At 42.5% G+C, this 18,711-nt stretch overlaps 2 protein-coding genes across 10 annotated transcripts in view; both read right to left on the bottom strand.

Moving 5' to 3' along the window:
- The window catches only part of bltp3b (bridge-like lipid transfer protein family member 3B), a 34,878-nt gene extending 30,382 nt beyond the window's left edge, over positions 1–4,496 (bottom strand). For 2 of the 4 annotated variants that reach the window (XR_009206507.1, XM_058408012.1), the window contains exon 1: positions 4,221–4,496. Coding sequence is in view for 3 of the 4 variants with exons in the window: in XM_058408012.1 (XP_058263995.1) it covers positions 4,221–4,264 (44 nt within the window). In the remaining variant the exon portion in view is untranslated. The remainder of the gene's footprint in view (positions 1–4,220) is intronic. The other 2 variants (XM_058408015.1, XM_058408011.1) reach the window with 1 other exon arrangement.
- A 3,500-nt stretch (positions 4,497–7,996) lies between these two features.
- The window catches only part of ptpn12 (protein tyrosine phosphatase non-receptor type 12), a 48,847-nt gene continuing 38,132 nt past the window's right edge, over positions 7,997–18,711 (bottom strand). The window contains exons 13-18 of one of the 6 annotated variants that reach the window (XM_058408016.1): positions 16,951–17,711; positions 13,373–13,444; positions 11,646–11,710; positions 11,530–11,563; positions 11,236–11,325; positions 7,997–9,122 (exon numbers count right to left, since the gene is read on the bottom strand). In XM_058408016.1, coding sequence (XP_058263999.1) covers positions 9,061–9,122; positions 11,236–11,325; positions 11,530–11,563; positions 11,646–11,710; positions 13,373–13,444; positions 16,951–17,711 — 1,084 coding nt within the window. In that variant the 3' untranslated portion in view covers positions 7,997–9,060. Of the gene's footprint in view, positions 9,123–11,235; positions 11,326–11,529; positions 11,564–11,645; positions 11,711–13,257; positions 16,153–16,950; positions 17,712–18,711 lie in introns of those variants that run through there. The other 5 variants (XM_058408017.1, XM_058408018.1, XM_058408019.1 and 2 more) reach the window with 5 other exon arrangements.

Genomic DNA, 18,711 nt, shown 5'->3' with positions numbered 1-18,711 from the left:
ATGAAATATCGACAGCAGTCAGAGGATCATTTTCACATTACACAGTGTGGTGTTCTAGTTAGTCCAGCTAATCTTCAGTTAGCATGTTAAAAGGCTAATTCACCAAAATCATTGTGATGTTCAAGGAAGCAATGAATCTGGCCTTCTTTTGGCTACTTGAAAGTCTGAAGAATCTGCATCCGTGGGTGTGATTGTGGTCTTCAAAAAACAGCTTACTCAGAGAGGTGACTCAGGAATTCTGGCCTGTTTCTGGCCTTCTAGTTTCAGAGAAACAGTTGTATCTGTGAGTGCCTAATTAACAGAAAACGGGCAATAGAACACAGATGTTGGTCAGAGGAGGAATGTACAGTGTTATGGGCAGACACAAAGGTCAGGTGTTAGCATCACAGAGAAGAACATGGTAAAAAGCAGAAGACAAGATGGTCTGGGGTACAATTACACTAGTAAAGTAATTCAGTGGTAGAGGGCACTGGTAGCTCAGGGGTAAAGATGTTGGATTACTGACTGGAAGGTTGTGAGATCAAATCCCATCCCTGCCAAGCTGCCACTGCTGAGCCCTTAAGTAAAAACCTTAACCTTCAGCTGCTCAGGAATAGAAAGGAGATAACGAAATCTTCTTTAAGATTAAATATAAAAGTTTATAAGTTTATTAAAAAAATCAAACATTTTCTGAGATGCTTTTATGTTCAAAACATGGTGAAGTGCATGCCAGCCTCTGAAGGTTTCTGTGATCAGACCACAGCATGTCTCTGAGACTCACTGGACTCACCTACACCGTTCACGTCTGATCAGATCACACAGGAAATGTGAACAGAGCTTTACTTTTCTGTGCTTAATCAAGTAAACAATTACTCAAACCTAAAAATCCACATCGATCATTTTTAATAACTGACATCAAATATTCGGACTAACCATCACAGCCCTGGACATGTGCAGTGCAAATCTACACAACGTCTACCACAGCAATGGAGCTTCTTCTCCTCCACAGATGATGTACTGAGGCTCGCGGTGCCTGACTGCATCCTTGACACATGTGCTCAGTCATTTTAGGAAGTTGGCCAAGGTTTCGTTTGCTTTCCTCTGATTATTTTGCAGAATAAAGTTTAACAGCAAAATCTTTATCTTGTCTGTAAATCTGCTTTAAGTACATAACTAATAATGTTCTATAAATTTTAAGGTGGCTTTAATAATTGAATTGATTTTTTTTCTCCTCAATCCTGGTCTTGTAGTGCTAATTATGGATGTTTCAGCACATTTATTGATGATTTGTAGCTCTGGTAACTGTATTAAAGGCATTAGATGACCGTGCAGATTCAACGTAAAGAGTAAAGGACTAAGGCATTAGAGAATATCATATACCACAAAACTAAATCTGCTTTTTTAAATTTTTACATTTTGTGTATTGTATTATTTCTGAATAATATTTATCACCTGTTCTTACACACTAGGCAGCAACAGAGGTTAGCATACAGTGCCGGAGGTTTGAGAACAGAAACTTTTGCTGTAATGTGGTGGGTTTGTTCCTGACTCCTCAGAAGCATTGTACTGCTTTTAGATTCACTTAATTCTTTCAAACCCTGGTGCATTTGCCTTCATCTTATATCATCATAAATGCACCTAAACAGCACAAGCGTATCGATTCAGCATATATTTTGTTCTGTTCTTATTATTTTAGTATTATGTGCAGTAAGGCTCTTCACTTCCTGTGTCCCACAACATAAATTTATTATATTATTGGCATCTACACATTGTTTTAAGTTGCTGTCATCGCATGATACTAATCTCAGGATATCAGTCTCATGGCTTTAGTGGATCTGTACTGCCAGAAAGACATGATGTACTTTGATGCTGGGCAAAAAGACTAATAAAAAAGAAAACTCTGAAATGTGATGCAGTTAATCCAGAATCGTTCATAAAGCCCTAACTGCCAAGCTGCTGTGTAAGAAAATAACACACTCAACACACTCTCAAATCCACAAGGTCACATCAGCAGCTTTGTCCATGTAGAACAGTAAAGGAAAAGAGCAGCTCAAGAATTCCTCTTACAGGAGAAACAAAGGTCAGTACACTAGGTATATAATTAACATTCGACGTCACAGCAGAACAAACACTGACTGGTGATTCCACAGTTTCTCCAGAGTGTGGAAACACACCGTCACAGATTTCACTGATTTTGGTTTACAATTTAAATCAGTAGCCGTCACTGGCACTGAAATCGTGGCTCTGTGTCACACACATAATTACAAAACGAACAGATGCCTGATGTTTAGTCGCTTGCTACTCTGAACGCAGATTTTCATATGACATGACACTGTGATCAAACACTGCACTTTCCTGTATAGATAAAAACAGTAAGCAAACTGCACACGTAGCACTGGAGTCTGGACCACACAGAGTGGACTGCTGGCACGTCTACAGGCAACGCAATCCATGTCACAATCCACTGGGCAGGGACATGACACACCAAATGAGTCATTTGCAAATGACAAAAACACAGAGAGCCTGCACTCACTGCTGAAGACGTTTTGCTGAGATGTTGTCATCTTTCCAGAGTAGTCACTTTACCCGAAGCAGTCAGTATGAACCGTGTAACTGGTAGCACCTGTTTGCTCAACAACTCACTCAACATTCCAGCTCAAATTCGCATCTTATAGGCAGAGCTGGATTTACACAACCGTCTGCATTTACAATACAAACTAATCTACCAGACTTGTGAAGAGCCTCATTAAAATGTTTGTTTAAAGTTCACACACACACACCGACACACACACCGACACACAGATTAGATTACAACTCTTCTAGGTCACCCATAAGAATCAATAATGCAAATATGGTGTCTTATTAATAACCAGGAACTAATAAGAGTTACGTATTAAAAGATAACACTGTTGTCACCATTCAGTTTGTGTTTGTTAAAGATTACGTATTTTTCAGAAAAAACAGAAATTCATACGTGTTGCATGATAATAGTTTGTACAATATTCCAGTGTCAAAATGGTATACAAGTGAGGACCTGTGGGACCAGACCACCTGCAGGATCAATAAAAGAAGACTATGGTCAAAGTAGAGTCTCAAGCTCACTGAAACTGACTGTTCCTAACAACCAATCACTGACCCTGACTGTTCCTACCAACTAATCACTGACCCTCACAGTTCCTACCAACTAATCACTGACCCTCACAGTTCCTACCAACTAATCACTGACCCTGACTGTTCCTACCAACTAATCACTGACCCTCACAGTTCCTACCAACTAATCACTGACCCTGACTGTTCCTACCAACTAATCACTGACCCTCACAGTTCCTACCAACTAATCACTGACCCTCACAGTTCCTACCAACTAATCACTGACCCTGACTGTTCCTACCAACTAATCACTGACCTTCTCTCTGTCCCATTCTTGAAGTCTTAATTTTTAAACTTGTAGTATTTTGTTCATGTTTAAGGGTTGGTTTGTTGTTCAGTGGCCAAAGATTATTTCTACAAGAATAAAATACAATCTATTAATTTCTATTCGGATTCAGTAGAATAGATATGCTCACATTTCCTAATTTGTAATTTGATATCCAACGAAAATGCAAACCAGTCTATGACGTCACACAGTGATTTTTTTTGTGCGCTTTCGTCTTAACAGAGCTCCTAACATTGGGGATCAAGATTATCTATTACATTATTCAACTGATTCGAGCTGATTAATACCATCCACATCACTACAGAGCATGTTCTGTTAGAAATAAATAAGGACATGACCCTGAAGTTCACTGAGTAGGAGGTTAAGCGGAATTAACTCTAACAGTCTCTCAGCTCAGCCGCTGACGAAACAAACGGGAGAGAAAGGTCACCGAGCGGTAAATAACCTAACCTTATATTACTTTCTAAACAATAGGAAGTTGACTGTGGATACACAAGTATTCGTCTGACTCGCTACTGTCGTGCTCCACCTTGGCTGAATCCCAAATGAGCTCCCCACGGAACGCCTAGTGCACTCTATAGGGTGTATAAGCCATTACTACACATACTGCTGTGTTAAGGGCACTTCACGGGGAATGAGACTCAGCCACTGACAGTAAATTATCAGTTGTTTAGTGCAGCTAATAATCAGGTTAGCTATACAGGATAAGTAGTTAGCTAGCTGGGCTGATTAGGCTTGTTCGGGTTCATCCTGGTGACGCTACACAGCTGTGATGATAAAGCGTGTCGATGAGCTGAACACTGACCTGGAGAGATGCTTGAGGATCTGCTTCTTGATCAGTCCGGCCATGACTGGGTACTTAATGAATGATTTATCCACAGACCGGGATCCAATGTTCCGGTTCAATATATTCGATGGCTTGGTTCATCCCGACGAACACATACACATAAGGTACAATAATACAGCTAGCAAATCGTAACGTAAATGACACCAACGCTCAGCTAGTCACTTAGCCCACTCTACTGTGAGCTCCATACTAATGCAGTATCGCCCAGGAAACGAGGCCTGTGGGTGGAGCTAACGTGTCACGTGTGGCAGGGCTACGGCACTGACGTCACACTAAAAGATTCCGTCATGCATCACACAACTTTCAAGATAACGATCAATAAAAAATGGTTGGAATGCCGGCGGAAAAAAATAAAAATGTAAATGTAACTTCTTATTAACACGTACGATCCCCCCCCCCAAAATGGTTTACGTTAAATCGGCGTTAACGCGTTAAGTTATTTGGATCGTTCCATTATGTAGTTGAAGGGGGGACCGTGATGGTTTACCGCCATCTAGTGGTGCGCACGTGCAGTTTCAAGCAGTGTGGACGTGTTGCGCTGGAGTAATGTGAGACACGTCAGTGCTACAGACCGAGCTACTGTGGCGCTAAGCGTTTCTCGTGGCACTGTGGTCTCGTTACGCCTCAGAACGGCCCTGCACGTTCACACGTGACGTTCGACAAGGATATGCAACGAAAGTCGTTTCTGAACCATGTCAAAGTAAAAGTCACCTGCCCCGCCCACCCCACTCATATGAGTTTGTTGAACATCCCATTTCAGATTTATTCCCTCTGTGTTCACTGCTATAATAATCTTCATTCTTCTAGGAAGGTTTTCCATTAGATGTTGGAGCAAGGCTGTGGGGATTAGTGATCATTCAGCTACAAGAGCAGTAGTGAAATCTGATGTTGTAAGAGTGAGGAGGTCTGGGGTTCAGTCAGTGTTCCAGTTCATCCCAAAGGTGTTCAGTGGGGTTGAGTCGGAGTCAGGGCTCAGTGCAGGACACTCCAGTTCTTCCACTCCAACCTTAACCTCCACATTATGTCTTCATGGAGCTGTGTGCTTTGTGCACAGGGGCATTGTCATACTGGAACACCTGACCTGACTAGAAGCACATGGTCACAGGGTGTGATGGTCAGGTGTTTAAAATACACTATATTACCAAAAGTATTGGCTCACCTGCCTTGACTCGCATATGAACTTAAGTGATATCCCATTCCTAATCCATAGGGTTCAATATGATGTCGGTCCACCCTTTGCAGCTATAACAGCTTCAACTCTTCTGGGAAGGCTTTCCACAAGGTTTAGGAGTGTGTTTATGGGGATTTTTGACCATTCTTCCAGAAGCGCATTTGTGAGGTCACACACTGATGTTGGACGAGAAGGCCTGGCTCTCAGTCTCCGCTCTAATTCATCCCAAAGGTGTTCTATCGGGTTGAGGTCAGGACTTTGTGCAGGCCAGTCAAGTTCATCCACACCAGACTCTGTCATCCATGTCTTTATGGACCTTGCTTTGTGCACTGGTGCACAGTCATGTTGGAAGAGGAAAGGGCCAGCTCCAAACTGTTCCCACAAAGTTGGGAGCATGGAATTGTCCAAAATGTCTTGGTATGCTGAAGCATTCAGAGTTCCTTTCACTGGAACTAAGGGGCCAAGCCCAGCTCCTGAAAAACAACCCCACACCATAATCCCCCCTCCACCAAACTTTACACTTGGCACAATGCAGTCAGACAAGAACCGTTCTCCTGGCAACCGCCAAACCCAGACTCGTCCATCAGATTGCCAGATGGAGAAGCGCGATTCGTCACTCCAGAGAACGCGTCTCCACTGCTCTAGAGTCCAGTGGCGGCGTGCTTTACACCACTGCATCCGACGCTTTGCATTGCACTTGGTGATGTATGGCTTGGATGCAGCTGCTCGGCCATGGAAACCCATTCCATGAAGCTCTCTGCGCACTGTTCTTGAGCTAATCTGAAGGCCACATGAAGTTTGGAGGTCTGTAGCAATTGACTCTGCAGAAAGTTGGCGACCTCTTCGCACTATGCGCCTCAGCATCCGCTGACCCCGCTCCGTCAGTTTACGTGGCCTACCACTTCGTGGCTGAGTTGCTGTCGTTCCCAAACACTTCCACGTTCTTATAATACAGCTGACAGTTGACTGTGGAATATTTAGGAGCGAGGAAATTTCACGACTGGATTTGTTGCACAGGTGGCATCCTATCACAGTTCCACACTGGAATTCACTGAGCTCCTGAGAGCGACCCATTCTTTCACAAATGTTTGTAAAAACAGTCTGCATGCCTAGGTGCTTGATTTTATACACCTGTGGCCATGGAAGTGATTGGAACACCTGATTCTGATTATTTGGATGGGTGAGCGAATACTTTTGGCAATATAGTGTATATACAAACATGATTCATTAGATCAGACCACCTTCTTCTATCGCTCCATGGTCCAGTTCTGATGCTCACTTGCCCATTGTTGGCACTTTCTGCCATAGGCAACAAACTGTGATGCACCTTTCTATCAGAACCAGCATTAACGTCTTCAGCAATTTGAGCAACAGTAGCTCATCTGTTGGATCAGACCACATGGGCCAGCCTTCACTCCCCACGTGCATCAGTGAGCCTTGGCCACCCATGACCCATGAGCCGGTTCACCACTGTTCCTTCCTTGGACCACTTTTGATAGATACTGACCACTGCAGACCGGAAACGCCCCACAAGAGCTGCAGTTTTGGAGATGCTTTGATAGAGTCGTCTAGCCGTCACAATTTGACCATTCGTCAAAAAACTTGCTGAAATCCTTACATTTGCCCATTTTCCTGCTTCTAACACATCAACTTTGAGGATAAAATTATTACTTGCTGCCTAATATATCCCACCCACTAACAGGTGCCATGATGAGGAGATAATCAGTGTCATTCACTTCACCTGTCACAATGTTATGGTTGATGAGTGTGTGTGTGTGTGCGTGCGTGTATATATATTCATTTCTTCTACCAATTCCATTCTCAATGCCTCACCGCATTACATTTTATGCTAATATGCATAATACATGAGCCAGTCAGAAACTCCAAGAATCAAAAGTGGATTCTTCTTAACTGGATCATGGCTACAGTCAGCCAATCAGATTTCAAAAGGGTTAGACATTTCGACATTTCACAGGGTTAGAAATGAATCACTGTCATGAATCTTTCTGATTGAATTGATCCTAGTCACTGGAGAGATTATTATTATTATTATCATCCTCCTCCTCCTGCTTGGACACCCAGAGTTCATCTCATGTTGCTGTATTTAGTTATTTTTCTTTCTATATGTTCACTTTTGCATGTTTTTAGAGTAGTAACAGCTCCAGAGGACAGTTGTACATCTACATGTGTGAAACTATTGAAGCATGGCATCTAAATCCAAGTAAACCAGTGGAACCGAGGAGACCTAACAGTGGTTCTGAAAGCGGTGAATGATTTCTAATGGTAAGAAAATTGCACTTCCAGAGTTCTTTCTCAGCTCAGATTTACTCAGTTCCCACAGCTTCTTATGTGGAGTTCAGACCTGCTGTAAGTCTGGTGTGTGTGAGAGAAAACCTCTTGGCTAATAAGCACCGTTCATTGTTTATCATGTAAGCTCTGTAAAGTAGTTAATCGTGACTGTCTCTTGTTCACACCCATCAGATATTAGTGCTGAATAATACAGACCAAAGCAGTACTTTCCTCTTCGTGTCTTTTTTTTTTTTTTTTTTTTTTTACTGAGAAACTGATTGATTTATGCAACATATTAACAGGGTTGTTGAGAAAGATCCCAGAGGCTTGAAAGCAATGTTGTAAATACCTCACTCACACACTCACACACTCACACACTCACACACTCACACACTCACACACTCACACACTCACACACTCACACACTCACACACTCACACACTCACACACTCACACACTCACAAAAACGGCAGGGGCATGCAAAAAAGGCACAGTGAGGCTCGAAGGTGGTTCATGGGGAAGGGGAGGGAGTGAGAGAGCATATACAAAAATAACCTTTGGAATACAATTTACAAAAAAGCATTATTACAATCTTGAGCCCATGATATCTCAGGAAATAGCCAATAAAACAGCTAACATTTGGAAAACAAACTATAAACAATGAAAATGAAAAAAGGGGTGGAACCTTGTGATAACAGGAGCAAATAATTTACAGATCACAGTACATGGGGGCATCATGCACAGACTTTTACATCTTCTGTTAATAAGAATATTTAGCAATAGCACAATTTGTACACCTATAAAACAATGGATATAGGGCTATCAAGGAGTTAGCAGGGGAACAAAAGCAAAATATAAATGAACAAACAAACAGACAGTAGTTCTCGGTCCCTACGGGTGTGTTTATATTTATATCTTACTGAATTGTCATAGAAGTGGAAATGTATAGAAAAAGAGCTGATGGATTTTCCAGGACAGTGATGCATACTGCTTTATGGGCTTTTGTCCGATCCGGCTTTGTTTTTTGTTTCGTTTAGTTTTTTTGCTAGAGGGAAATAAACCAGGATTGTGTTCCCAGCGAGGAGAAAGCATAGCACCATTGCAGCGAGCCCCTGGCGGTCAGCACACGTACAGCACCAGCAGAGTGTGCGACCATAGCATGGAAGATTATCTGAACCACAGGCTGATTGCTCTGTTGGACATTAATTACGGTGCTGATTTCAAGAGTTAGGCTTTGATCCTCTTTCTCCAATAACACTTCGAGGACCAGGGGAGCAGTGATATTACAGCTGTGTGTATGTGACGGTGCAGTTATGGTCAAGTGTCGAAGGTCCTGGATCATGTCCACTCAGACGGAGGGTTTCTTGGGCCTTTGGGTTGTGTGCAGCGGTTCCCGAATCCTGATGAGCAAAGAAGGGCAAAGCAGAGAAAGGGAACCATGGTGAGATATTTAGGAGCTTAAAGTAAACAGCAGAAACTGTCCTTGGACATTGTGCAGGGTTGAAGGTTTTAAAAATAGAAATGACCCATTTACCCACTGCCATGTCCCTACACGTTAAAATGTGCAATGACTCAGACACTACCTTAAAAGAACAACTTCTTCCATCCTAGGACATGCCATATTGGTATTCGTTAAAAAAAATAGACTGAAAAATAGCTTTTGTCTTCCAACACAACATTCTGACACAAACATTTGCTCATAATTTTAAATGTTGAAGGATCTGATAACTGCACATGATTACAGTCACAGTGGGGCTTTTTTTGGGGGGGGGGGTGCTGGATCTCGACAGTGCCACTGATTAATATCCTCAATCTACTGAAGGAGAAACACGTTAAAAGACCTCAACACAAGAAATGACACTGTCCCAAGTCAGCTGAAAAAGTTATGGAGAAATATGCCACAATGTCAAGGAAGCAGAGACACAACTCTATGATTTGGATCAGCTTCAGTCAGTCCTCCAATCAGTGCAATCATTTCTGTCTTCTACTCAAAACACACACATCATTGACACCTCAGGAAATCTGCTCTTCCCTGTTCATATCTAGTAATGACTTGAGTCTCTTAGTATTTTATAACACATTCCACCAGTTCTCTTGTCTCCTTTTTATACACTTTCAATTTGTGATATATTTTGAGAAATAATGAATTATCCTTCAGTGTTCGTTAGCACTGCATTGTTCAGCATTTATCTATGTTTGGTAAAGGCACCTCACTCAGGTCTATACACTAGAAAGACTGAGTTGCTAAAACGTTGGGTGTGTGTCTTTACACTGTGTCTTTAGATTAACATTAACTATGTCAGAGACGGCAATAAAGCCTTCAGCGGATTTGTTGAGAAATAAAATTCTTTTAATGATTCACTGGACATGTTCCTACACTGCCCCTTAAGTGACATTTTTGACTCTGTGTGTTTATTTCTGGCTAGGACACGTCAAAGATGTCATCCACTGCAGTTGTTTTCTGTGGTCTCTCAGGTCTTTTGGTGTTCCTGAGCTCAGCAGTGCCTTCTTTCTTTTTAAGAAAGGACCAAAGAGTTGATTTGGTCACACCTAACATCTCCCTCTGATGGATTGGTCAGACCTGGCTGATCCTGGTTGGAGTGTCGTGGCCTGATAGTGCTTACTGCTCCTGGGAATAGGACTGCCTGTGACCCAGGGGACTGCCATTGCATCAGTTAGCTTTCGGCAGGAAGGAATTAGTGTCTATAGCGTCTATAGTCTATAATGTCTATTAGTCCATAAGGAACTCAGAAACTATGCTGACCTATCAGTTCCTCAGAAGGTCTTGGTTGCACAGTTCTTTATGAATATAAACAGATGTAGAAAGGACATTATTTATATTCATATTATCTACTGTCCAGTGTCACCCAAATGATGATGGGTTCCCTTCTGGGCCTGGTTCCTCTGCAGGTTTCTTCCTCATATCATCTGAGGGAGTTTTTCTTTGCCACCATCGCCTCAGGCTTGCTCATTAGGGATAAATAGTAACTTAACTTCAACTTTTTCATGTTTATTCTATGCTTCTATACTTTTGTAGAGCTGCTTTGAGACAATGTCCATTGTTAAAAGTGCTATACAAATAAATTGAATTAAACTGAATTTTGATTGTTCAGTTTAGTGATGGTTTGCTTCACTGACCGTTACAGCTCTTTGGACTTCATACCGAGAGCTTCCAATCACAAATACTACAATCTTAATCAACTCCAGACCTTTTATCTGCTTAAGTGTAAGTGATGAGGGAGAAAAGCACACACCTGGCCATGCAACAGCTGAACAGCCATTTGACTAATTTCTTCAGTTAAAATGACGGAGGGACAAAATCTAAAAACTGTCACACCGTTCACTCTATTTGATATAAACAGCCTGAAAAACTGGTGGTGTGAGCGCAACAGATCAGCACTCTGCCACTGCTGGGCCCTTAAACCTCATCTGATCAGTTATATAAATCACATAAAAATGGATAATAAATCTAGCTGTAAACGTAACAAATGTGAACACATCAGACTCACTCACCCATCTGTGAAACCGTCTCAGAATCCGGTCTCATGTCTGCTTTGCTGATGGCTCCCATGTCAGTGTGCTTTCCGTTCTCCTGCCCTCTTTCTGATAAAGCAAGTAATACAGAAACCATTAAAAAACGACTATCATTGTTGTATAGTTCATATTTCAAGAGATTTAGGAGAGGCAGTGACTTGTGCCTCAAGAAATGTAAAGGTCTGGAGGATTATTTACAAGACTATCCCTGTGTGTGTGTGTGTGTCTGTGTGTGGTGTGTGTGTGTGTGTTCCACATGAAAGTTACACATACCTGACTGGGGTTTTGTTTGTGTGTTTGGTGCTCGCTGTAATGTTAAAACAAAGAAATATTTCATTGTGTTTTATGTTAAATATGAAAAGAATCAATGGTATATTTTTAGGACCTACCTGGAGCGAGGAATCCCCTAAAGCTCCTGTACATTCATTCAGCTCCACCTGTACATCCACTGGATCTGGAGCAGGAGGCGAGAACAAGAGACAACAGAGGAGGCTTATATCAATACACAATCAGACGGTGAAAGATGCATGTTTTTAAGTGATCAGTGCATAATGATTGGCTTACTGACTGAATAACAGAGCTCGGAGCTCCTAGAGGCTCAGTAAAACCCTAGAGAGTTCCTCTTTCATGCAAGGTTCCACCTACAGCCTAATGAAGAAGCAATAACTATCTAAAACCCTTTACTGGGCGAATGATGTATTTTGTAGCATTGAACAATGGACCTGTAAATATCAATCAAGCTGAAGCTGTTTACTCTAAATATTATTCATTTAAAAAGTAAAGATTTACTTCAAACACTTTAAGAGTGAATCAGTTTTAAATTTAAGTGTCCAGTCTCTCATGGAAGGAAGTCATCTTAGGTAAGTGGTCTTAAAGTGCTTTCTACATTACATCAAGGAAAAATCGTCCATGACACAACGTAGCAGCATAAGAAATACTCCACAGGAAAGACAGGCAAGGTTCAAAACTGCTGGTGTCTAAACTGTAGTGATAGAAACGGTTATTAGTTCAGCAGTATGCAGACTAGGACTGTAGCCCAAGCAGTGACCATCAGTCCTGACAGCAGGTGAGAGTAAAACTCCTGCGTCTGTCTGCAACTGAGCTGCTTGCGTGAGTCTCAGTTAATCAAGTGGACAGTGACACAAAGTTTAAATCACAAGCTTTCAACTAATAAGAGAACTAATGCACACTGTATTTGTTCAACAGGAACACAGCTGCAATTCCACTAGAGACTTTGTCTATTTAATACTAGAGTCTTTCACTTCAATTGTTTGTTTACTCTCTCTGCCACTGTCTGTCTCTCTCTTTCGCTCTGCGTGTCTGTCTGTCTGCCCCCTCTATCTATCTGCATCTCTCTGTTTGTCTGAATCTCTCTCTCTGCATGTCTGCCCCCTCTATCTATCTGTATCTCTCTGTCTCTATCTCTCTCTCTGCATCTCTCTCTGTCTGATTGCCCCCTCTTTCTATCTGCATCTCTCTCGGTCTGTCTGCCCCTTTCTCTCTATGTCTGTTTGTCCCCTCTCTCTATCTGCATTTCTCTGTCTGTCTGTATCACTCTCTCTGTCTGCCCCCTCTCTCTATCTGCATATCTCTCTCTCTCTCTCTCTAGTTGGGATTCGTTTGTGTTGGGACACAATGATGTTTGACATGTGTAAGCTACATAAGCATACAACTTTCCTACCAGACCCCCAACACAGTGCTAACTGAATCAGTGTCAGAGTGTCCTGACACACACACACACACACACACAATCTGTACCAACATAACTAAAGCCTCCCTTCTGCCCACATGTGAAAAAAGAGGAAAACGACTGAACAATCTCATTTTAGTTAAATTATGAATTAGTAGAACATAATATAAATAATCACCAAAAGCAACTTTCATTAAATCATAAAATCATTAAATCATATAGTTCACAGAAATACTTGAAATGAGCGTGTTTATGAATTCACAGAACAGAAACGGGAAAACACTCTATTTATAAAAGTCTTGAATATTTACCCCACTTCCTGCCCTTTAAGCCCTGACATGAACACAAACATGAGTTAAAATGGATCCATGGCTGCTTCTGATGCCCTTGTGTGGCCGGACAGGGAAGCAGATGGCTGGGACGCACCTGTGGCCAAAAAGAAGGACTCAAGAGTTCTTTCAGGAAGAGGGGGAGGCGAGTCTTCACTCTCGTCACTGTCTGGAGCACACAAGATCACGGTTACCGAAAGCTCACACATTCACACCCCTTTAGAGTGCTTTGCGTTAGGAAAAGAAGCCCCGCAGAACCACACGCAGCCCAGCCGCTGACTAAAAACCCGCCCAAAAAAAAAAAGCCCAGCTGCACAAACAGGGCTCAAATGCAGAAGCTGGATTATAATAAATTAAAAATAAATAAATAAATAACCAATTTCATGATCAATGTCTGGATAATCCGACATGAAACGTGTGTATCGCTGGAAATACATTGCCTGAATAGAGGTTCTGAAAGAGGAATCGCCACAGTCCTGTACTGTGCAATACAATTAACTTTATTTACTCTCTATTTCACCTTCAAACACTGTTTTCTGAGTTACTGCGTCTCCCAGTAAAGGAGAAGGCAACACTAAAGAAAAAAACACTAGTAAAGTCACTAACACAAAGGCAGGGGTTCCCCAGTGTTCGAATCTCGCCACAGAAGCACTGTGTGGTTCAGAACGCCACAGAGTAGGATGCTGACAATCAGTATCAGTGGGCAAATTTTCTTTCTTTTGATAATGAAGTTTCATCTCTTCACATGAATTCAATTTCAAACTAAATGTCTAGGAAAGTGATTTTATAACAAGGTTTCATTTTAACAAGCAATGCCAAACAAATACATATTATTTTACACATATAAAATTAACTGATCAGGCAATGTTTCCTCAGAGATACAGAAATTGAAATTAAATATCGGAGTTAAAATAAAAGTGTGTTAATTGCGCCTTAATGGTGTCTTGTTTATTTAAAGGTTATTATCTCAAATATTACAGAGCACAAAGGCTCCAAATATCTGCTGTGAAACAGGTTAGCCCCTCAACAAGCTGGATGCAATGTAAGCAGAGTTATAATCACGGGAGGATGAACCCCGACTTCCTGTCATTTCATCATCAGCCCAGAAACCAACAGCCACGGCACATGCAGTCAATCAGTTCCAACATCAGCCCTAAATCATGTCTCATAAAATCTGAGTTCTCAGTTGCACAGAACATGGAGAAAAGAGCAGCCTTTTTTTTTCCAAACAAAAGCAGAGCAGGATCATGTCTGACACCAGCAGATTTGGGGAAAAAAACAAAAAACAAAACGGTGAGCATCAAGCGAGTACAAAGCTCTACAGCGTCATTCAGGTGAGGACAGACCGCTAGATACTCATGCTCTGCGTTACTCTGAGCACTCTATTACCATCCATAAATATACACACAACAGGAAATCAATCAGCTCTGAAACATCAACACATTTCTCAGTGATGAGGAGACGGCTTGGGCACGTCAAACACTTCTGTCTCATTAAATACACTATATTGCCAAAAGTATTCCCTCACATGCCTTGACTCGCATATGAACTTAAGTGACATCCCATTCCTAATCCATAGAGTTCAATATGACGTCGGTCCACCCTTTGCAGCTATAACAGCTTCAACTCTTCTGGGAAGGCTGTCCACAAGGTTTAGGAGTGTGTTTATGGGAATTTTTGACCATTCTTCCAGAAGCGCATTTGTGAGGTCACACGCTGATGTTGGACAAGAAGGTCTGGCTCTCAGTCTCCGCTCTAATTCATCCCAAAGGTGTTCTATCGGGTTGAGGTCAGGACTTTGTGCAGGCCAGTCAAGTTCATCCACACCAGACTCTGTCATCCATGTCTTTATGGACCTTGCTTTGTGCACTGGTGCACAGTCATGTTGGAAGAGGAAGGGGCCAGCTCCAAACTGTTCCCACAAAGTTGGGAGCATGGAATTGTCCAAAATGTCTTGGTATGCTGAAGCATTCAGAGTTTCTTTCACTGGAACTAAGGGGCCAAGCCCAGCTCCTGAAAAACAACCCCACACCATAATCCCCCCTCCACCAAACTTTACACTTGGCACAATGCAGTCAGACAAGAACCGTTCTCCTGGCAACCGCCAAACCCAGACTCGTCCATCAGATTGCCAGATGGAGAAGCGCGATTCGTCACTCCAGAGAACACGTCTCCACTGCTCTAGAGTCCAGTAGCGGCGTGCTTTACACCACTGCATCCGACGCTTTGCATTGCACTTGGTGATGTATGGCTTGGATGCAGCTGCTCGGCCATGGAAACCCATTCCATGAAGCTCTCTGCGCACTGTTCTTGAGCTAATCTGAAGGCCACATGAAGTTTGGAGGTCTGTAGCAATTGACTCTGCAGAAAGTTGGCGACCTCTTCGCACTATGCGCCTCAGCATCCGCTGACCCCGCTCCGTCAGTTTACGTGGCCTACCACTTTGTGGCTGAGTTGCTGTCGTTCCCAAACACTTCCACGTTCTTATAATACAGCTGACAGTTGACTGTGGAATATTTAGGAGCGAGGAAATTTCACGACTGGATTTGTTGCACAGGTGGCATCCTATCACAGTTCCACGCTGGAATTCACTGAGCTCTTGAGAGCGACCCATTCTTTCACAAATGTTTGTAAAAACAGTCTGCATGCCTAGGTGCTTGATTTTATACACCTGTGGCCATGGAAGTGATTGGAACACCTGATTCTGATTATTTGGATGGGTGAGCGAATACTTTTGGCAATATAGTGTATCTGTGACTTGGCTCAGTTCGGTCCAGCAGACGGCTGTCTAAAATAGGATGTGATGAGGTCCAAGGCAAGATGAAGGCATCACTGTTATCAGCTGGACTCGGAAGTTGGCACTATTCCGTGTGATTTCTGTAAGGAAACTCATCGTTATTATAACATCATTCATTACTCACCTGATTGGAGAATCAAAGATCTCTTCTAATATTTTTTATATCAAATATTTTTTCCAACAGTACTAATGTGCAATTCTAATCATGTCCATTATAAATGGAGCAAAGAATTCAAATTTCTGACAAGTTGTCAAAACTTCTTCCTGATATACTCTATATTTAAAAGTGTGAATAAACCCTGAAGTGATTAATGAAGTGAATAAATATGGAGCTTCTTTGTCATTTCAAAAAACATTTCTTTTAACAAGCTGTTAAAACTATAGCTTGTTTTTCATTACTGACTGTCACTTTTAAAGAAAACATCCTAGATTTGGCGATCCTATTCAGCTTCCCTCAGTCCATCCAAGATCAGACGCAAAATGCCACATGCACAAAAAACCACGCTCGGGAACTCAAACGTTCTTTGGAAAATATTTCTACACTTCTTGAACTTCATCTAAGTAGACTGATTGTTGTTTGGCTTTATGGCATTGCACTTCATTTCAAAGGTGACAAACACACCCACACCCCTTGTGTAATTGCCATATCTGCCCCTTTTCACTGTTTACCAGATATGAGAAAGAAACAGAAACAAAGAGGGGGGGTGGGGGGTGGACAGTGTGAAAGATTACCGGAAAGATGAATTGTTGAAGAGATAAAATATATGCAGGTTTTGTGATTCCATGGAATGTGCATCTCCACCCACCCAGATTCCAATGCCCATGTCTCTCTCTCACACACACGCACGAAAAGTTTAGCTTTCAGCACTCAGACATACCTGTCTCTGCGTCTGCCTTTGAGCAAACACCAGCTATGGACATTGAGGTAACCTTCCTGGGGACGCCGTCATCATGAGGTGCTGCTGAAACTTTGCCAGTCGCTGTGGACACGCTAGACTGGGAATCAGTGTGATGGGAAATGGACAGGGAATCCTCTCCTTCCTCGGGCTCTGGGTCCGAGTTGTCGGAGTGCAGAGGGTTGGTGAAGCTCAGCGCGGTCCTGGGTGCACCCGCACCCTCAAGAGCAGGGCCAGAAGGAACGCTGGAGCCGGGTGTGGAATTTGCAGAGCGTGTCCAAACCACCTGCCCTTTGTTGGCGCGCAGGGGCAAGTGGTCAGGGCGGGGCGGGTTTTCCGAATCATGTGACAGAGAGCTGTTATTGGTGCGCACTTTAAAAGCATGTGTTCGTTGCAGCGCTCCACTGCTCTCAAAGCTTCGTGGTCCCTCCTGCAAGGGCACTTTCTTGATCTCCACAGTCAGAGGGGTGTGTTTATTGGACTCTGGAGGGGAAGGAGCAGGCACAGAGGCAGGCATGGTGGACACACCCTGGGGGCCTCCAGTGTAGTTCTCATTGAGGTCAGGTTCGTGTTCAGATGCCAGCAAATGCAGCACGGGTTTGGGGTGGTAGCGATCATTCTCCTGGCGCACATCGCTCACCGTGGGGAATGCTGAAGGTGGTGATGGCGTGAGGATGGGGGGCACTGGCCGAGGCTGAGGGGCCTGCAGGATTTCCTCTTGGACCTCGCCCTCGACCTGAGAACTAAGAGACAGAGCAGAAAGCAGAGTCACCACAAGGTGGCAGACTTCATTCATACTTGTGATGTTCAGGCACAAGGATTTATTCTTAAAAAGATTAGAGCTGGCACTGATCTGATGCCCACTGAGCCGAGACCCGCAAAAAAAAAAAAAGATGGATCCGACATCTGAGAAAAACACATCAAATCCTGTAACAACTGACAACGATTGGCACGAGATTTATTTTTGAAACTGGAAATATATGAGTGCTTATATAAATATGATTAGATTTATTCAGAATTAAACATTTATAATGCAAGTGATTTTTGGGTTAACAGTAAAAGTGGGAAGTTTAAAAAAATTTATTATTAATTTTGGAGAAGAAAAATTTTCTCTCTAGTCTTAATGAATAAATCACAAAATTGAACAAGAAACAGTTGTAATAATTTTATGGCATTTTAAACTACTTCACTGGTAACTGATGTTTTTTCTTCACAGAATTGATGTTTTTAGTTGTGCGTCAGATCGCCTCCACATGAATACACAAACACACTGGGGTGTATCGTACTCTCCCATCATAGCTTGCGAGAGGGAGGATGTGGTCACGAGCCCAGCGAGAGGCTCCTACCTGCTGGCATGTATTGTGATGCAACACAACAGATCTTGTGCTTAACAAGAACAGAAGACAAATGTGGAACAAGTCAGTGCTTTAGAGTCACGTCATCCTTGTTAACGGAGCTGTAACTCATTAGAAACTTGCACAGAAACACTGCTTTTCTACATTCCAGTGGTCTGGCGAGCATCAGGGCTAAATGCTGCTCGGATCACTTACTACACATCACTAAACATCCACAAGCACAGAGACAAACAAACCTGTTAGTGCACAGGCCACAACCAGAACAAACGATTCTCTCTCTCACACACCACTTCTCTGTGTACAAAATTACATACACAATCAAACATTCACAGAGGATCACACACACATGTTCACATGCAGAACACACAAGCAGATATGAATGAAACAC

This window comes from Hemibagrus wyckioides, linkage group LG14, assembly GCF_019097595.1.
Source record: "Hemibagrus wyckioides isolate EC202008001 linkage group LG14, SWU_Hwy_1.0, whole genome shotgun sequence".
NCBI classification, from domain to species: Eukaryota; Metazoa; Chordata; class Actinopteri; order Siluriformes; family Bagridae; genus Hemibagrus; species Hemibagrus wyckioides.
This window is presented reverse-complemented; position numbering and strand designations above follow the sequence as displayed.